The sequence below is a fragment of the Aythya ferina genome, assembly GCF_964211825.1.
Source record: "Aythya ferina genome assembly, chromosome: 2".
NCBI classification, from domain to species: Eukaryota; Metazoa; Chordata; class Aves; order Anseriformes; family Anatidae; genus Aythya; species Aythya ferina.
The window spans coordinates 120762811-120781806 of NC_140297.1; the positions used below are offsets into that span (position 1 = coordinate 120762811).

Consider the following 18996-nt stretch of genomic DNA (forward strand, 5'->3'; position numbering starts at 1 on the left):
AAATCAAGAATTTTGTAGTTTAGGACAGATATTATACTGCTCCATCTTAAATCCTAGCTGAGGTTAGGATCCCAAGTATTAAGAGGTCTTCTTTCTCTCCTCAATGCCTCAAGCCATTTCCAAACAATCCTTTTGCTAGTTGGCCCATGGCCCCCAGTGTGTTCCTTTTCCAAGATGCTGATCTCCAAATTTTAGCTCCTGTCTCATTAGTGTGACAACTATGGAGTTCCTTTCCCAGGTGGTTCCACTCAAAAAGTGGGACTTTATGCGGAAGTGTGTGTTAATCATGGAGCTGTCTGAATTATGGAACTCCAAAGTTTACTGAATAAGATTGAAAAAGAAAGTCTGACTGTAAGCGTTTTGGTAACTGGTTCAGAACCAGCTATTGGCTAACTTCCTCATGTTGATTGCAAAATGTTATTTGAGGAAATAGAAGAGTGGGAAAAAAAAAAAGTAGACAAGGTAACTTTGTTGAGCTCAGCTGTGCGTGTGGACAGTACAGACTTGTTATCTGTTAATATTCTTTCTTTCTTTATCCACAGGCAGCTATTCCTTGTCCATAAGAGACTATGATCCGCAACATGGTGATGTCATTAAGCACTACAAAATTAGGAGTCTAGACAATGGAGGGTTTTATATCTCTCCAAGAATAACTTTTCCCAGCATCAATGATATGATCAAACATTATCAAAGTAAGTTAAAACCATTAGTGGATTACTTAATAGAATACAGTCGTTATTTCCTGTGAAGGAAAATAAATGCTTTCTTGTTTTGTTTCAGACCTTTTCATCTTTTTTTTCTAAATAACTCAGACGTGCATGTTATTGAAGATAAAGTAAAACTTGTTGGAACCCAAGTAAGGTTGTTATACAATCAGACCTAATACTCCTTGCTCTGTTGCATACCATTGTAAAATAAAGAATAGTTTTCTGAAACATCTCACCATAGTGATGATGATGTGAAACTATAGTAAGAATTGACTGCATTGGAAACAAATTCTGTATTTGAGATTAAATTTGTAATCACGATTAGTGGAGATAGGTGTAGACTTCTAACTGTCTTCTTATATTTGATGTTGAGAGTTGAAGTTTTTTTTCCCTACAGATTTATTTATTTATTTCATCAATGGAGTTCTGAAGGCTGTAAAAGAAAATTACACCTACAGAGAATGTACGCATTTATTATTAACAAAAGGAGGGGGATAGGAACAAGTTTCCACCTATATTTTAGCTATAAAAGTGACCTTTTGTTCTGTATAACCTCATGGTGGGTGACTCCAAAATATATATTGTTTGTCTTGTCACTGTGAAGACATAAAATAAGAAAGATGTGAGACAGGAAATCACATTCATTTTTCAAAGCCACGCCGAAGACTTGTCCATGACATTTCTCTGAGTTGCTAGATATGCGTGGTAATTCTTCTGCACAGCTTATAAACCTGAGAATTATTTTATATTTGTATTAAAGTTATAGGTGGTAAGAGACTGGAGAAGAAATAATTGTGACCTACTTATGCTTGCATTCTTATGTGTGCACACATCTAAAACGACATAGCATAAGAAAACTTAAGGACAGATTCAGAATAAAGATTTCAAGCCTGACACCAATGTGCATCTTCGTACTTTCTGTTAGCAATCAGATCTTATAGTTATTTGGTACAAACTGTACTAAAACAAAATAACCTGATGGTAACCAGATGTGTGTGGCACTTCTCTATTAAATCTGTCCCTGAATTTCAAACTGTAGAAACGCTTAAAGTTGTGTGAAAGCACTAAAAAGATTACATTTTCATAGGCACTGACTTGTCTGAAAATTATTTTGAGCTGGTTAATGCACACCTAAATCAAATGGTCTTTGACTCAATGGATTGCAATGGATTTTATATTTTGTTTTTCCTTTGAAAAAACAGAGCAATCAGATGGCTTGTGTAGAAGGTTGGAAAAAGCTTGTATTTGTCCTAAGCCACAAAAACCATGGGATAAAGATGCATGGGAAATTCCACGGGAATCAATTAAATTAGTGAAGAAACTTGGAGCTGGTCAGTTTGGAGAAGTCTGGATGGGTAAGTTTATTTATTTCTTTGAAAATAATATTAAAATCTCATGAAAGAAGTACAGTTTAAGAATCACTCAGAATAATGGTGGACAGAAGCCTTGTCTGATATACTTGTAAAAACAGAACAGTCAGGCTCAGAATATACCTTCTCATGAGGAAAAATAATAGGAGAGAGGATCTGTGAAAGATAAGGTACCTGACACAGACATGGAACAAATTGTCTTATAGCAAATTATGTGTAAAGTTTCTAACATCTGTTGGAAAAGAAGAGACTGAAATATAATGGATGGGACTACCATAACCTGGTGAAAAAAAGGAGATATTTAATACAAGATTATTGTTGGAGCTTGCTACTCAGGAAGCAGGTGGCTGATGTAGGTAGAAGATAAGAGACTGATCACCCCTAACCTTGAACTATCATGCAGGTCCCCAATAATGAAAGCGTTGTAAGACTTACAAGTAGTAAATTTTAATATATAACCAGCTAAAACTGATAGAGTTAATTATTATAATCATAATTAACCTTGCTTGTTTAAAAACATTTTTATTTTCTCAGCCTCAGTGGCTTCCCCTGGCTACGACCACTGTCTAATCGTGTTCTGCAAAAATGTTTTAATTCTCTTGCTTTTGAAGTGCTGCCTATTCAGGGGTCTGAGTATTCTTTTGGGAAGCATATTATGTGTTCTGTGTGTAATTCATTGGTTACACACATGTTAACAGTTACCATCTTACTTGACTTAATTGAGATAAACTATACCTTCCTTCCAAAGTCTTCACTATGATGTTTCTTCAGGTCAAATCATTGTCTAACCCTCCCCTGAGTCTCCTTTTTGGAGGTTATATTTAGATAGCAATAAAATCATTTTAATACTATTACAACATTTTTTTATTATTGGTATTATTATGATTCTACAGGCGGGGCATTTCTAAGAAACTTAGAAGCATATCCCTAAGCTTATTAGCAGATGCTAAGGGTGCTCTAATGACCCACAGGAGTGCAGCAGTCTAACAGGAACACACTTGATATTTCGTTGTTTTAAAGAGATGTTTTCTAATAGGTACAATCTGCTGATACAAATTATGCAAAAATGTCAGCGACACATCTCCATGATGCAACATAGACAAATTCAGCCTTTCATCTGCCTTCACAACAAAAGGCTTAAGAAAGCCTTTGGCTGTGTTATACATAAATGACAATTTACTTGCCAGTTGAGACAGGTGTCAGCCATTGTACAGTTTTTCTCTTCCTGATAAACCAGGCCAAGAAATAATTAACTGACATTGAAATGCTGTGGAAGACTTCATGGCAGAATGTTATCACCTGCTTGAAAATGTAGATCATTATGGGAAGTGACTACTTCTGCATGCACACACAAAGGCATAAAACTTTAAAAGGGTGTTTCTGGTTCAAGATGCTTCCTCTTATTTGTGTCGTTATTTTGACATCTAAATTGGGCCTAACCCTTTTATCTGAATTGTCGCACTGTGAGAAAAATTAATGTACTGTGAAGTGATCACTGTGTTTCCTCTTCTCTGCTTCATTTCTGAAGCGAGAGAAGCTGATTTGCTCAGTACAGATCCTTTCAAATCAGGGGCGTGGTTAATCTTAGAGCCAAGGAGGTTCAGGCTGAAAAACACTTATCAGGTCACCTGTGCAGGATATAAACAAACAGTGTTGATTGTAATGATGACTAACCAGAGGCATCATGAGTTAAACAGAGATACTGAGAAATAAGCTACTTGTTAGACTCTGCTGATTACTTACCTCATCTGGAGCAAAATTATGTTTAGGTCATAGTACGAATGAGAAATACTATTCCATAGCTTCAATACCAAATACACTTCTGCTTGCTAAAGGATTTTGATTTCAGAGGGAACAGTGTTTGGTTCAGAAGAACTTTGTCCAGTTCTGGGCTTCCCAGAACAAGAGAGATATGGAGAGAGACCAACAAAGGGCCCTGAAGAAGTTGAAGGGACCTGAACATCTCTTCCTCTGAGGAAGGGCTGAGAGGGCTGGGACCCTTTCACCCAGAGAAGAGAAGGCACGGTTTCAGTCTTATCAGCATCTAGAAATACCTGAAGGGAAGGTAGAAAGAGAATAGAGCAAGTCTCATTTCAGTGGTGCCCAGTGCCAGGACAAGAAGCAGTGGGCACAGAATGAAATACAAGAGGTTCCATGTGAACATCAGGAAGCAATTCTTTACTATGATAGTTGACCAAGCACAGGATGTCCAGAGAGGCTGTGAAGTCTCCTCCTTGGAGATCTTCAGAAGCCACCTGGACATGGTGCTGAGCAGCCTGCTCTGGGTGCCCCTGCTTGAGCAGGGGGTTAGGCAGATGGTCTCCAGAGGTCCTTCCCAACCTTAACCACTCTGTAGTATATGGGAAGATAGAGACAATACTGTTACTGCAATGTGAAGATTTGCCAGAATTCTCTTATAGTCTTTTTAGTTCAACAATAAGTATTTTTTGAGCTTGCAAGCTGACATCCTGCTCCTGCACGTGTACTTTTGGGTTTTGGAGAAAGCTAGCATATGTTAGAGAAGATTGTCTTGGTTTCAGCTGGAATAGAGATAACTTTCTTCCTAGTAGCTGGTATGGAGCTGTATTTTGGATTTAGGATGAGAATAATGCTGATAACACACGTATGTTTTAGACCACTCAGTCTATTGCCCCCGGGGAGGATGCAGGAAAGAATCAGAAAGGTAAATGTGCGAGAACTCATGGTCTGAGATATGGACAGTTTACAAGGTAAAGCAAAAGCTGCTATGCAAGCAAAGACAAATAAGGAATTTATTTGCCACTTCCCATTGTCAGGCAGTTGTTCAGACATCTTCACATGTGACAGTTTCTTGGGAAGACCAATGCCATCACTCAGAACACCTGCATGCCTACTCCTTTGTGCCTACTCAAGTCCTGCACACAGCTCTGGGGTCCCCAGCACGAGAAGGACATGGACCTGTTAGAGCAGGTCCATAAGAGGGCCTGCAAATGGTTGGCACACCTTTCCTGTGAAGACTGACTGAGAGAGTTGGTATTGTTTAGCCTGAAGAAGGCCCAAGGAAGGCTTTATTGTGGCCTTCCAATACTTAGAGGGGGCTTATAAGAAAGATGGAGAAAGACTTCCTACCAGGGCCTGTAGTGATAGGACAAGGGGTAATAGTTTTAAACTAAAAGAGGGGAGATTTATACTAGACATAACTAATTGTTTACTCAGAGGGTGGTGAGGCACAGGCTCCCCAGAGAAGCTGTGGATGCTCCATCCCTGGAGGTGTTCAATACCAGGCTGGATGGGGCTTTGGCAACCTGGTCTGGTGGGTGGGAACCCATGGCAGGGGTTGGAACTAGGTGATCTTTAAGGGCCCTTCCAACCCAAACTGTTCTATGGTGTAGATGGTGAAGGAAGAGTGATGTGCTGATGTGCCATAGGATGTAGAGAAGCTGCCATCATTCTGACTCTTTCCAGACAGCATCCTGGAAATACTGTACCTCCTGCAGCTGCAATAGCCTGAGACATTGACTTCTAACAGTATCACACTTGATTAGCTCAGGTTGTTTCCAGTATAACCTTATAGGGAATTAGTGTGAAGGCAGAGGAAGGAGAAAGCTGCCTCTTGTAGACTCGTTCACAAAGCTGACCATCTTCAGTCCTGGAGATCTGTTCAGAAATGCTTTTGGTAGGCTCAACTTATTGCCTATTATGAGTTTGTATCACAGCTTGGCCTGAATAAGCCCATGTGAAAATCTGGCAACCTGCCTGTGAAAATACCATATTCAACTCCAAAAGAAATGGGCAAAACACAATTTTTGAGGGGTTCTATTCATACATGTAAGAAGAGCATAGCTCTCTGTAAGCAATTGTCAGATTCCTCAGATTTGCCTATTATTTCTTGCATCATATCTAATTTTTAACAAAAGCCTAAACTGCTGAGGGACTTGCTTCCTGCCATGGTATGAAAGGGTTTTCATCTATGGAGTTTAGTTTATTTGGGCATCTTCTTTAGTGAAGTGATGAACCAGGGTAGCACCGTAAGAGTAGGGTCTATGTTTTATGCATTTTTGTTCCTAGTGTGCATTGATATGACGTGAACCATAATGCTCTGTGACATTAATAATCCATGAATAGAATTCTCAAGTAGGGACAAGAGAAAAGTTAACAAGCCAAATGGAGCCATTACGGTGTAGTTTATTAATGAGACTCATTTTGCTTGCATCTCAGGTGTAAAAGATTCTCTCATTTTGTAAACCCCAATTTAGAATATAAGTAATAAACATTTTGGGGTGTATTTTCTTATGCAGCTGTTATTAAAATCAGAGTAAACCATACCTCAAAAATACTATTATTTTCATGAAGACATGTAAAATGAACCAAGAAAACTGGCTAGTACATCTCATCAGCATCACAGATGTATTTTTACAGTACATACAGGAGCTGAATATTAGTTGCAAAGAATCTGAATTTTATGTCAGATGACCTAGATGTAAGCAAGAATTTCATTGCTTATCTATCTGTCCTTTTGAGTTCATGTTTAGGTGGCAAAGTGAGCATCAGTTCATTCATACCATATGCCAAGGAATACCATGACAAACCAAGTGTGGGGTCCTCTTAGTAATCATAAGTGACGTGACCTGAGGACTAAGACATTAAGCTTTGGTAGTACAGATGCATACTGAAAGGATGTTGCCTGCTCCGTGTCTGTCTAGCTCGATATTCTAACATAATGCTCCTCTTCATGTGTTATTCGTACTCTGACATTTCTGGCTCACAGATGATGGGAGTTTTCTTTCAGGTGGCTAGGTGACACCAGCTTAGCTGAAGAGGTAGGGCCTCATGCTCTGTGAAGGCTTTACGTGTAATGGGTGGGGGAAAGAGGTAAAACAAATTCCAGTTTTTCTGAGCTGACAAGGGTCCATTTTTTATAGACATCATAACATTTGCTGAAGAACCTCTAGAGTTCACAACCACCTTTCCTCACTGGTGGTGTATTGTCGTTCCCGCCACCTCCCCCAAAACCTGATGAAATAAATGAGTGAGAGACAGATCAGGATCAAATGTCTCTAATGCTCTCATGCTACTTTGTTTTGTATGTTACCACCAGAGGACCAGGATAGACTGTTTTCCTGCAGTATTGGGTGAGGTTTTTGTTGTTCGTAATGCAAATTTTCTGTAAGCAGAAACCTAGTCTGATGAATCTCTAGTGAATGTAAGATACTGTTATATAGTCAATGTTAAGAGTGTAGATAGAATTGTCCCACAGAAGTAAAGGTATTAATTAGTATGTTTAACAGAGTATTCAACAAATGGGGAGTGGAACTGGTGCTCTCATTCAGGGTATGGTGTAGAATATTACAAACTACAGATAAAAAGCCTTCTGCTTTTTAAGCAAAAAGATGTATTTAATACATGTTTGTTTTTTTGTTTTTTTTTTTCATGGATAGAAGTTGTATACCTGAATTTTAATGGCAGAATTTGACTTGTTATTGTCATTTCTTCTTATTAGACCATCTAGAGGCATATCTGTGTTATACTCTGATCATACTGTGCTTGGAAAAAATATATTTAGTAATCATGCAATTGAATATTTGCTCACAGTTATTGTGGCTTTTCTCAGATGATGATCTTTCTTTTAAAAAAGGTGATAAAACGTGCAATGATTAGAGCAATTACTTAGGACCTGGAAATTATTTCCCTGCTTTGCCACTGAGCTTCTGTATTAAGGCAATAAGTAATATACAGAAATTGCAGGCTCCAATTTAGAGGTACATCCATTGTGGTAATACTGTCTGGATTGTTGCTGAATGTGGAACCGAGGTTATTTCTCTTGAATCACAAAAGCTTTACCTCTCCAAGAAGTGTTTTTGCAGTGTTGAAATGTGTATAGTAAGGGGAACTAAAGGCTGCAGTTTGATATTACTGGAGCTATCTGTAAATCTGGAGTGAAGATGTTGCATTTATATCCCTCTCTTTTTCTATTTATTTTCTATTTCTTTTCTTTCCTATTTCATTTCCTTTTCAAATTTAAAAAACAAACAACAAAAAAAAAACTTTACAAGATAAACTTTAGGATCAGTTCTTGCTATTCTCTTGATTTTATCTAATGCTATTTTAACCTTTATATACTGATAATTGCATTTTATGTAGTCAGAGTATTACATTACAAGGTTTGATAAACAGAGAAATGAAACAGCCATGATTCATTCTACGCTTGGCATGTGCTATGTGGAAAGGATTTATCGTGTTTTAAATCTTGCTCTGAACACTGCAGGATTGCAGTCCTGCCAGCATATCTCTGATGGTCACGAGAATGCTCATTTGGTTGCACTTTTCTGAAGAGTTCCATTTTGAGTACTGGGGGTTAAAGAAAAGATTATAAGCATGAGACTGGTATGCATAAAATGGTTCTAACCATACCATTTAAAGACGCTCCGCAATCCATTGGCTCTCTTAGATTTTGAGACAGTTTATGTGGATGTTTGTTAAAACACCTCTTGACTGTTTTAGTATTTTCTCATGGCCTACTTATAAATGAAAGCTTGCTTTCTTTATTTTTTCAAATAAACCATTCATAAAAAGTAGAAAATTGATTATAATTGACTGCAGTGTATCACTGGCAAAACATAAAGGAATTTTAACGTCAATATTTGTGCTACATGTGATTGCTTGTTGTCAGGGGCCTAGCTGTTAACGGAATCTAACCTCACCAGCTTTATGGGTTCCTGCTAGTCAGGGTGCTGCGTGGTGCAGGGTGACTGCAAGTGCACTGAACGTATTTCCTCCTTTTAGGTTATTATCATAACAGTACAAAAGTGGCCGTCAAGACTCTGAAGCCGGGAACGATGTCTGTGCAAGCCTTTCTGGAGGAAGCCAACCTCATGAAAACACTTCAGCATGACAAGCTAGTTAGGCTTTATGCTGTAGTGACCAAAGAAGAACCTATTTATATTATAACAGAATTCATGGCAAAAGGTGAGAATGACAGAGGATCTGCAAGTGGGGTTTTAGTAAACACTTGTGTTTATTAATCATTCATTAGTCAGTGCCCATCCTTTAAAAAGGAAGCGGCAGAAAAGGAAAACTTGGGATTTTAACATTTTTCTTTTGTATGCTCTGATATAAAGTGAGGAAGCTTAGAGGAGGCGTAAGGGCTTGATTTTCTGATTCATAATTGCATTTTTGAAATAACCTTTTTTTTTTTTTTAACAGATTTCTTAAATGTAACTTTTTAAAATTATTTAAGGTGCAGAGCATAACCCTCAAAATAGCTCTGGTTCCTTTGGGTTCTAATACTTAACTTTGGTGTCATAACAAGACAATAATTAAAACCTTAGAAATTGTCTTATATAGCTCTTGAATTGATAAATACTTGTTTAATAAGGGGAGTGATGAGTGTTCCTGAAAAGATTGCTGCAATACTAGAAAGGGACAAACTGTAATAGATTATCACTACAAAAAATAAGTGAGGTTTCCTTCTCAGATTGTCTTAGTAGGGTTTTTGTTTGTTTTGTTCTGTTTTCAAGCAGTTCTGCTGATGACTTCATAAACACTAGCTACCATTCAGCAATTTATTCTTTACCACCTTGAAAGAATTAATGAGTGAGATTCTCCTAGAGAACTTTCCCACTAGCCTGTAGATTAGGGTAATTATCCAATTCAGCACCACTGAACTAAGGTATGCTCTGATGTGAGTTTTCTACACCCAGGGAAATTGCAAAACTTGGATACTTGCCATGCTGACTTGAATGTTACTCTTATTTTGTCGTGTAAAGAGATGGGCTTGAAAATACATGAAAACCATTCACTGCAAAACTTCCATGACTCAGAAAATCGGGGACCTAGTGGGAACTTTATTCTGAAAATAAGCTACACTGACTTAATCTTTCTCTGTTGTAACAGGAAGTTTGCTGGATTTTCTGAAGAGTGATGAAGGAAGTAAATTATTGCTTCCAAAGCTAATTGACTTCTCTGCTCAGGTAAGTTATAAGAAATATGCTCAAAATTAAGGGGTTCTATTTCTCTCCAGGTCTGAAACTCAGAATGGGAAACTATCCTAAACTTTGTTGCATTAAAGGAGAATTTAGTTTTCAAATGTTTTGGTCTGAGGAAATATGGTTACTTGAAAGGAGGGAATAGAGGAACAAAGTGTTTCAAAGGGAACTTGTGAAATTAGGCCTCCCTCTTCGATACTGCTGGTGATCTACTTAGATGGCGGTGGTACACAGTCACTTTCCTTTGTGGAAAGGCTGTTTTCATTTCCAACAGAAGTGAGGTTAAAGTGTACAAGTTCTGTAGAGTGAGTGCTTATGAGATACCTCCAAGTAGCATTCATTGGTGGTGTCGTCTTAATTTCCTAGGTTAGATCAATTAGTCAAACTTCTATGTTAACTTCCACAGAGTAATGTTAGTTTCAAATTCATGCGTAAATTACTGTGAAGTAAATAAAATCTAATCAATATTTCTTATGAAATATCATTGGTTGTGAAATCATGGAGATAGTCTCAAAATATACAAGTTATTCCACATCATAAGAAAAAATTTAGAGAGAAACCCCAAAGTGATTTGCATGTCAAGGTCTGTATCAAAGGTGCCTATAGTGCACCTTTTCTGCCTCTGACAGTTATACACTATAAATGTCCAGGGAGAAAACTCACAGTGAACTAAAATAAGATCAGGAATATTTTTTTTTTTGGCCTTGGTTGATGCAGTGGTGAGCTCTGCATGTCTTTTTAATCACACTGTTCTGGTAAGGCAGTTTACCTGCCTATCCAAGCTTCTCAGGAAGACTGAAAACGGAACGAATGGTAGCTGAGGATTGTCTTCTTTTTTCCCCTTGTATGCCTGTGATGTTTCCCAAGGCTGAGCTGCTCACAGCCACGCTGCACAGCTGGCGTGCCTGCATGCATGTGTCCACACAATAATTATGTTGCAACAAAAAGTTCTGAAACTTTACCCATTGCAGAACAATACATTAGCAATGGACTTGTGACTCAGCGGCATGAAAACGGTCAGGAAGTGTTTCCACTTAATACATTGCCTTTTTATGTAGAGAAATGGCCTTTGTCACCTTTGGCCTTGTCTGATAGGGAAGGACTGGGAGTGAGAGAAAGGGAGGGGAGGCTGTGGCTGTGTGACTAACAGATAGCTGAAAAATGTAATGCCCTTAAACATGAACCCGCTTATGGAGTTGATTTTTTCACTATTAAAGACTGCTGTGAGCTGGCATTTGCATTGCCAGATGGCTACTCAGTGCTTCACTCTCTGAATTCATGAAGTCTTTGCCTTGAACAGTCTTGAAAGAAACCTGTATTTACAAGGGATAAAATATTCTGATTTTGGAAAAAAAAAAAAGTTAGGAGTGCTCCCATGGGTGAAATAAACATCTTGTAAAAAGACAGCATTTTTTAGCAAGTAATTGAATATACTACTACTCTGCTGTACTGATTCTGCTGTTTTGTTATCTGAGCATCTGCACGCATCAGTTGCTGTTGTTAACAGCAATGGAGGAGGATTTAGGTGGACCTAAGTCTGCTGGTGACTTCAGTGTATAGCTGTGGACTCAGTTTTTTGTTTTTTTTTTTTTTTAATTTCTGTTTGTTTGGTTTTTTTAATTTCTGTATTTTGCTGTAGTAGCAGTCCCAGTTTATGAAATTAGGTCTTTGAAAAACATGGCAAGAAAATGCTTGCTAGGAAGGCAATCCAGCTCTGTTTCTCAAACAATCTGCCCTCTGGAAGAGCTGAGGTTTCTCTTTTGTGTTTTAATTAGTGTGTATGAGTAGGGGCTAGGGAAATCTAGGGTTGGTTATGCTCTGGCAAAGATAATTTTGGCCACTAGAGATGAATGCTAGCAGTCTCTGTAATGAGAGTGTTTTAAAAGAAGCTGAGTTTTGCAAACATATCTTCAGCACGTACTGCCTGCTTTAATACAAAATAGACTGGAGGCATCCCCTGTAGAATTCAGCAGAATTGTGAATTTTCAATATATGCCAGGAACAAAGTCAGGTACACAGAGCAACCAACATCTGAGCCTGTTTCCCTCTATGTAGAGCCTATGAGACCACGACTTGGTAAGTGTTAAGTAGCCCAGCACCCTCACCGTCTGGTCCTGTAACTTCCTTGGTCTGGCAGTCACGAGCTGACACAACTTACGAGCAGTTCCTGGTACTTCTGCTTCTCAGCTCAGCAAGCAGGCTGAGGAAATGCAAAGGTGCTGTTGGCTGTCGGTTCCCAGTTACAGGCTTGGGCGTGAGCGAATTTCATTGCTTTGTCCACAACCTCTGCTGCCAGATCTTGCTAAGGCAGCAGACCAAAACACTCAGCATGCAGGCTGCTCGTATTCCCCTCTGTCATTTACAGGCAGTAGCCTGGCTGTTGCATCACCAGGGTGACTGGCAAACTGGATCTTAGTAGTTGTTTCCTGTCTTGCCCCACAGCTAATTTACCCAAAGAGCTTCCAATTCTTTGTTTCTAGTTATTGAACTCAGGCTTTTATGAGGTCAACTAAGAATGTATGATGCAAATTCAGTGAACTTTTTGCATGTATAAACTCTTCCTACTTCTTATGCGAATCTGTTATCTGCTGCTTAGCATACACGTGCATAATGGCTGTGTTTAGGAAAATTATATCGATTATTAATGAACATACTCATGTCATACTTTTCAAACTGGTCAGTTGTATCACAAAAACAGTCTTTTCCATGCAGCACTGATACTTCCATTAATCCTTCTATGACCTACAACTTTGTTAGCAACTCTTATCCTCTTCTTTCTGCCTTTTAAGGCTACAATGCCATTAGACTAATAATAATATTGAAATAATAATAATGATTCTCTCTAGTATTCCAGTACATAATTACTCTTTTTTTTCCCATGTGGGTCTACTTTACCTACCTAGCTGTTTGACTGGAGAAAGTGGAGTACATTTTTGCAGCCTTTCCTGACCCACCTTTAGGATAAACTCTGCTGCAAATGGAAAATAGGTATTACATTAATTATCATTTGAAGAATTAAAATGTTTCTGTTTCTCAACAGTTTTCAGATTCAGAGGGTCTATACCCTCTTCATAGGCGCTTACCCTAATGATGTGAGGACGAATTCTTTTTTCAGATTCTTCAAGTGTGTTTTATTTTATTACATGTCTGGCCATCATTGAAAGGAATCTGGTTTTGGTTAACCCTAGACCAAATAAAGTCTTATCCAGGTCAATAGCATGTGTTTGCTTAAACCTTCCAAAACCGCAGGCTGTTTTTTCTGACACTCTTCCCTAAGAACTGGGAATTACCAAATTTAAAGCAGTGTGAACCTCAGCAGATGCTACATTACTTCCTCTTCTTAAACCTCATCAGGATAGTCCCTCACACTATAGCTGCTTTTCACTGATTTCCTATGTACTCTGGCTTACATAGGCTGCTTCACCTGCTTTAGCAGGAGCTTCCCACAGGGCCACAGGTCTGGGCTGGGTTGCAGTGAGAGCAGCTCTGTGGCCACCCTCCGCCCAGCCCAGCAAAGGAAAAGGGATGTGGCCAGGATGTCCTGCTCACTGCTGAGCCCTCAGATGCAGCCTCAGTGGTAGAGCAGCCCTGGGGAGTGAGAATCACTTGTGTAGCAGGTGGCAACAGCAATTCAGAGGGATCATTGAAGCCGTCTTTATTCACAAATCCCTGGCATCTATGGGGTGCATTTTCACCTGTAGCTTTCACATGTACAGATCCTGAACGGACAAAAAAGCCCCATCTGTCCATGCAAAGGAAAGCCTTTTAAAAATACCTAAATGATCCCCAAAGTAACTGTTTCTAGATTATTTTGGTTTAAAAATTATAGATGAAATAGGGCTGGAGAGTGGGGATGATTTAGCATTGTGTTTCTTAGTCTTTTGGGCATCATAACATCATAGGTCATATCTATTTTTTTCTTTTTTTCTTTTTTTTTTTCTTTTTTTTTTCTTCTTCTTTTTCTTTTTCCCCCCAGAATTGATTTAATTTGTAACCAAATACAAACTAGGTGCAACCTTGAATACTGATTCATCACTTTAATTTATTTATTCTTTGTCCGTATTTTACTTCCCTGTTTTACAGGTGAGTAGAGGCTCTGTGACTTTGGATTTACTGACAGTGTTCAGGTGTTTCATAAACACTCATATCCTTCAAAACTGTTCTAGCCCAGTTTCCTTTTTACACCCTGAGTTCTTATCCCTTTGTTATTCATGCCAGCCATGCGTGCATCCTTGATGCTTTTAGTGAAGACTGAAGCAAAAGCAGGCATTTAAAAACTTATCTGTGTCATTTGCATGTAGCCTTCCCCATCTGTTTAATGTAAATATTTTTGTTGCACATCTTGTTATAAATGCACCTCTAGAATGTTTCCCTGCTTACACTTTCTATTTGCAGAATGTTTTGTGGGTGAGTTCTTCTGATTTTTGTCACATTTGGGTATTCTTTTACAATTTATAATTTGACTGTATCATTTTCAGGGGTTTCAGGCCATGTAAAACTTGGCCAACCTTTTCTTGTTGAGCACTTCCTTGTGGTTTGCCCTTGCACTTGTAATTGTTGTTTCCTTGCTGGCATGGTTGTTCCTGAAACTGTTTTCCCATAAGGTTGCACCTGCCAACTCTCCAAGTTGTTTAAAGTTTACTTTCCTAGGAAAAACAGAAGTCTTCATATTGCCATTCTTTCATTATGTTTCATTTTCATTCCCATCTGTTTCATGATCCCCATCACCCAGTTTTCGTTCTCAACTTGATATCATGTATTCTCAGCATGATATAAAAACATCCTATCAGGTTAACCCCGAACAAGCCCATCTGGCCTTTTTAGTATTCCACATTTTTACACACGGCTTACAAATGCACAAGTGGAATCTGTTACAGATGTTACTGCAATCCTCTCTCTGCATTAATAAACAGCATTGCAAACAATATGTAAAACATGTCTCGTTTGAAGTAACTCTTGCAAAAATGAATCACAGGCCTTGGAATGAAAGTTGAAATGAAACATGTCTTTCAATTGAAAAGCTGAGCTGTGAAGGAATCCAGAAGTTCTTCAGTTTTGTAGGGAAAAATTTAAAATAAAATGATTGGCAGAGCTTCACACTTTGGGAAAAAAAAAAAAAAAAAAAAAAAAAAAAGAGAACATAACTGCCCATCTCTGTATGTGCTGTTTAGCTTCAGCTGTGGCATTTCATCAATGCAGCCTCAGAGTTGTGACCAAGTGGTTTTCATTTTCAGAAAGTGTAGCTTTGCTGTGAGAGCAGAGTCTCCTCTCCTGAGGTGGTGGTTTATTAGGTTCTCCCCTCTCCCTTCAGAAGATGTGAAGGACTGGGCAGAACACATGTAATGCTTCTTTTAGCGTCATTGCTTGCTCCCTGCTTTTCCTACCATTTTCTTCAAATATTTTGAAAGAGTTTTATTGTTTGTGAGATGACCCACAAGCATTCTGGAAAGATAAGTAATCACCATGCTTTACAGGCAGAAAGAACAGAAACTGAGAGAAAAAAGCACAGCTAGCTGAAATCACCATGTCAGTGACAGAGCCGTATGCAAAACGTTGGCTCCGAGTCATTTATTTATCGTCTGACTTTCAGCTGAAGATTTACAGTCTGGAGGCTGTCTTACGGGCTGATTTATTCCTTCCAGGAGTTAGTTGGTTACTTGTCATTCTTACATTGTGTACATAATTCCTACTACTTAGTGATTGCTTTCTATTATTGTTATTGTCAAATAATTTAGCTTAGGTAATTCTAGAAGCATGCCAGTAGTTCATTACAGGTTATGAGAAAACCGGTTTCTTTTTGAGTAGCAGCAGTGCAGTGTAGGCAGGATCCTTTCTTAAAGGCCACGAAAACCATCCTGCGAGCCCAAATAATCTTTCCTTTCCTGCTTCTGACTAGCATGTCACCAAATAGCCTTGACAGGTACAAATGATCATTAAAAGAAAGGGAAAGAGTGCTTTCTTTTTCTTTTGTTCCTGTGGATTTCTTTACATGTAACATACCGTTTGGCAGTGAAAACCCAACAATTATCAGAAAGAGTTATCGCATGGGCTCTGGCACACATTTCCTTCATCAAAAAATCCTTTTGTGTGGGTTGTTTTGTTGTGGGTTTTTTTGGGGTGTGTTTTTTTTTTTCTTTCCTTTATTTTTTTTGTTTGTTTGTTGATCACAAGGGCTTAACATGAACTGGATATATGAATTTGGTTGTTGATTTTCTGTGTTTCCCCTCCTGTTAATCAGAATTCCTTGCCCACTCATTTTTGGGAATTTTTTTGCATGCCCAAATCTTTGTACATACACGGCTTCTTTGAATTTCTCTGATTCAATACGGTCAAAACCATTGCCCTGGAATTGCATGGAAACGTAATTTGTATTTGCTGAAAACATAGTGAATTGTTTGCTGTCACATTCTTAGTTTGTGACTAACAGATGATAAGTTCAGTGGATCTGGCACAAAGAACAGGAAATAGAAAGGTCTTTCCAATGGCTTTGCTTGGCTGGGCTTGGAAACTGAGAATCACTGCCACAAACTTCTCTTCCATGAAATGGTTTGTCATTCACCAGCCAGCAGTTAGTCCAAATGTTGGATCCGTGCAGGGAAGTAAGAGGAAAGTTGATTACTTCTTGATTGTTGCTGCGTTTTCACAGTGGCATTAGTGCACCTGTCTGCGTTTCAGTCGCATCTGCCAAGCTGGCCAGTCCCACTTCAGCATTGATCTTAGAGCAAAACTTTCGCTTTCAGTTCTCCTTCTTCCCCAAACCCAAATCATCACATGTGGAGGAGAGATTTAAATGCTACCCTTCTATTTTGTGAGTAGCCTTTAAGCTTCTAGTAAGACTCTCTGTGGTGACTATTCACTAGTAGCTGCTTCCTTCATTATTTAAAATACCTTTTACTTATTTCTAGAAAATATGAAATGCAGAAGTTCTTCACTTTCTTCATCATCACAGATTTTCTTTCTTGTTTAGTGTGAGAACCCCCTTGTGTTGTGTAAGTGAAATTTAAGACTGCCCTGAAGAAGTGGCAATATATTGGTTTGTAAGAAGAGTTTTTCAGTGGCAGGAGGTGGGAGGGAAAGTGGCTGTGTGTTCCACTGCCTGAACAACAAAAGAGGAACGAAGGTAACGGGGTTTCACTGCTGTAAGGGGCAGTGCTGCGTGCGTGTGGTGTATCCCTCGGGGACTTTTTAAAAATGGATAAGCAGAAGTGGTGTGAATGTTTTCTTAAAGTTTTGTCAGTTGCTCCTGTCTGCTTTACTGCACAGCTGAAATGTGCAGCTCTGGCATGAGGAAGGTATCCGTGTGCTCGTCTTCTCCTGACACGTAGGGGAAAGAGCTCGTGTATGAGTGTGGTAGGAACTGGGGTGAAAAGGGCCCTTACGTTTCACTGCTGCTTCATTGACAAATCTGGGAGCTTGTGTTCCCCAAATAATGTGCATGGCAAAGACACGTCACCTGCAGAAATTCTGGAGTAGTGTCTCTGGCACAGTTAGCCTGTGGGACTTAAATGGAAATGGCACCAGCAATCTCACAGGGAAAAGAAATACTGACAGCTCCCAAGCACTGGTCTGGTGTTATTTTTTTCCTAGCTCCTATTAAACTTCTGGATAGCATACTAATGACACAAAATTTTTACTGCTCTGAGTTGAGAAACTATTTTTTTTTTTTTTGAAAAGTAGTATGTTTTTCTTTGGGTGGGAAATAGGGCAGTCTGGACAAATGCTGAGGTAATCATCCCCAGTGTGTATTTTGAGAGCATTAATCACCTTCAATTTGATTTGGAAATTAATTTTGGTTGCTGAAATGCGAGTTAAATTTACTTGTGATAGTATCTGACTACTTGATGTTGCCAAATGCTCCTCATGTATGAGCAGGTAGATGTTGTCGGAGGTGAAAACGTACATAAAGTTATTTGACCTGTCTTAGTAATTTCCCAGGCAATTTCAGGTAATTAGAAAGCTGGTGGGTTTTTTGTTTGTTTGCTTGTTTGCTTTTGTTTTGTCTCCTTTTCTTTTAAAAAACTTTCTGCATTGTTGCTTAATGAAACTTAAAAGAACATGTCTCTCATTTAACTTACTAATTTCTTCCATTTTCTTATTATTTTAAAAATAAATTGGTTAGTAAATTAGGAAAGAGAATATTGTAGTAGAAACCTTATGAACATTTCATTTAAATTTTTGATTTGGGTATCTTATCCTACTGGCTGTTATTCATCCAAACTATTCTTTTGAAGCTGCCACTGTAAGTACCGTTTTGCAGGACTGGATCTACATGTAAGTTTTGCATGGCAGTCAACCTCTCCTAATTTCCACATACAAAATGCTCCAAAGTTGCTGTTAATGAATCAGTGAACATGACTTTGCTGGTACATTGAAAGAACAGAGAGGCCTGGCCTGCCGATGGCATTGTATTGTGCTGAAATACCAAAACAGTTGTTTCGTTTGTTACAGATTGCAGAAGGAATGGCATACATAGAAAGGAAAAATTACATCCATCGAGACTTGAGAGCAGCTAATGTTCTGGTTTCGGACTTACTGATGTGCAAAATTGCTGATTTTGGACTAGCTAGAGTTATTGAAGACAATGAATATACAGCAAGAGAAGGTATGTTCTTTTGTTGTTTTGTTTTGTCTTTAAAAATTCAGTCTCTGGGAGGCATTGAGGCTGTATTTAAAATTAATATGATCACCAAGGACAGAAAATGCCATAAAAACTAACTAGCATTCTAATGCCAACAACTTTTAAAATGACCCGCAGCTTCCATCCCACTGAATTAAATGCTGAGAAATTATGAAAATTATTTTCTGTTCACATCCTAAGTGCCACATGCACCTTCCTTCCCTTACAGAAAGGAAGCAGCCCTGGTAGTTGTAGTTTTTGGGGGAAACTTTTGCAAAACTGGTTATCTTTTGGAGCTGCTTTAGGAGCTGCAGCATTGATTTGTGTGGTCGGCAGCA

The 18996-nt window shown here is 38.6% G+C and overlaps 1 protein-coding gene across 4 annotated transcripts in view; it reads left to right on the forward strand.

Annotated features, from left to right (window-relative positions):
* LYN (LYN proto-oncogene, Src family tyrosine kinase) overlaps positions 1–18996 on the forward strand; it is a 51616-nt gene that overhangs the window by 24440 nt on the left and 8180 nt on the right. For all 4 annotated transcript variants that reach the window (XM_084507642.1, XM_084507640.1, XM_084507639.1 and 1 more), the window contains exons 7-11: positions 543–692; positions 1910–2062; positions 8840–9022; positions 9950–10026; positions 18490–18643. In XM_084507642.1, the coding sequence (XP_084363768.1) occupies positions 543–692; positions 1910–2062; positions 8840–9022; positions 9950–10026; positions 18490–18643 (717 nt within the window). The remainder of the gene's footprint in view (positions 1–542; positions 693–1909; positions 2063–8839; positions 9023–9949; positions 10027–18489; positions 18644–18996) is intronic.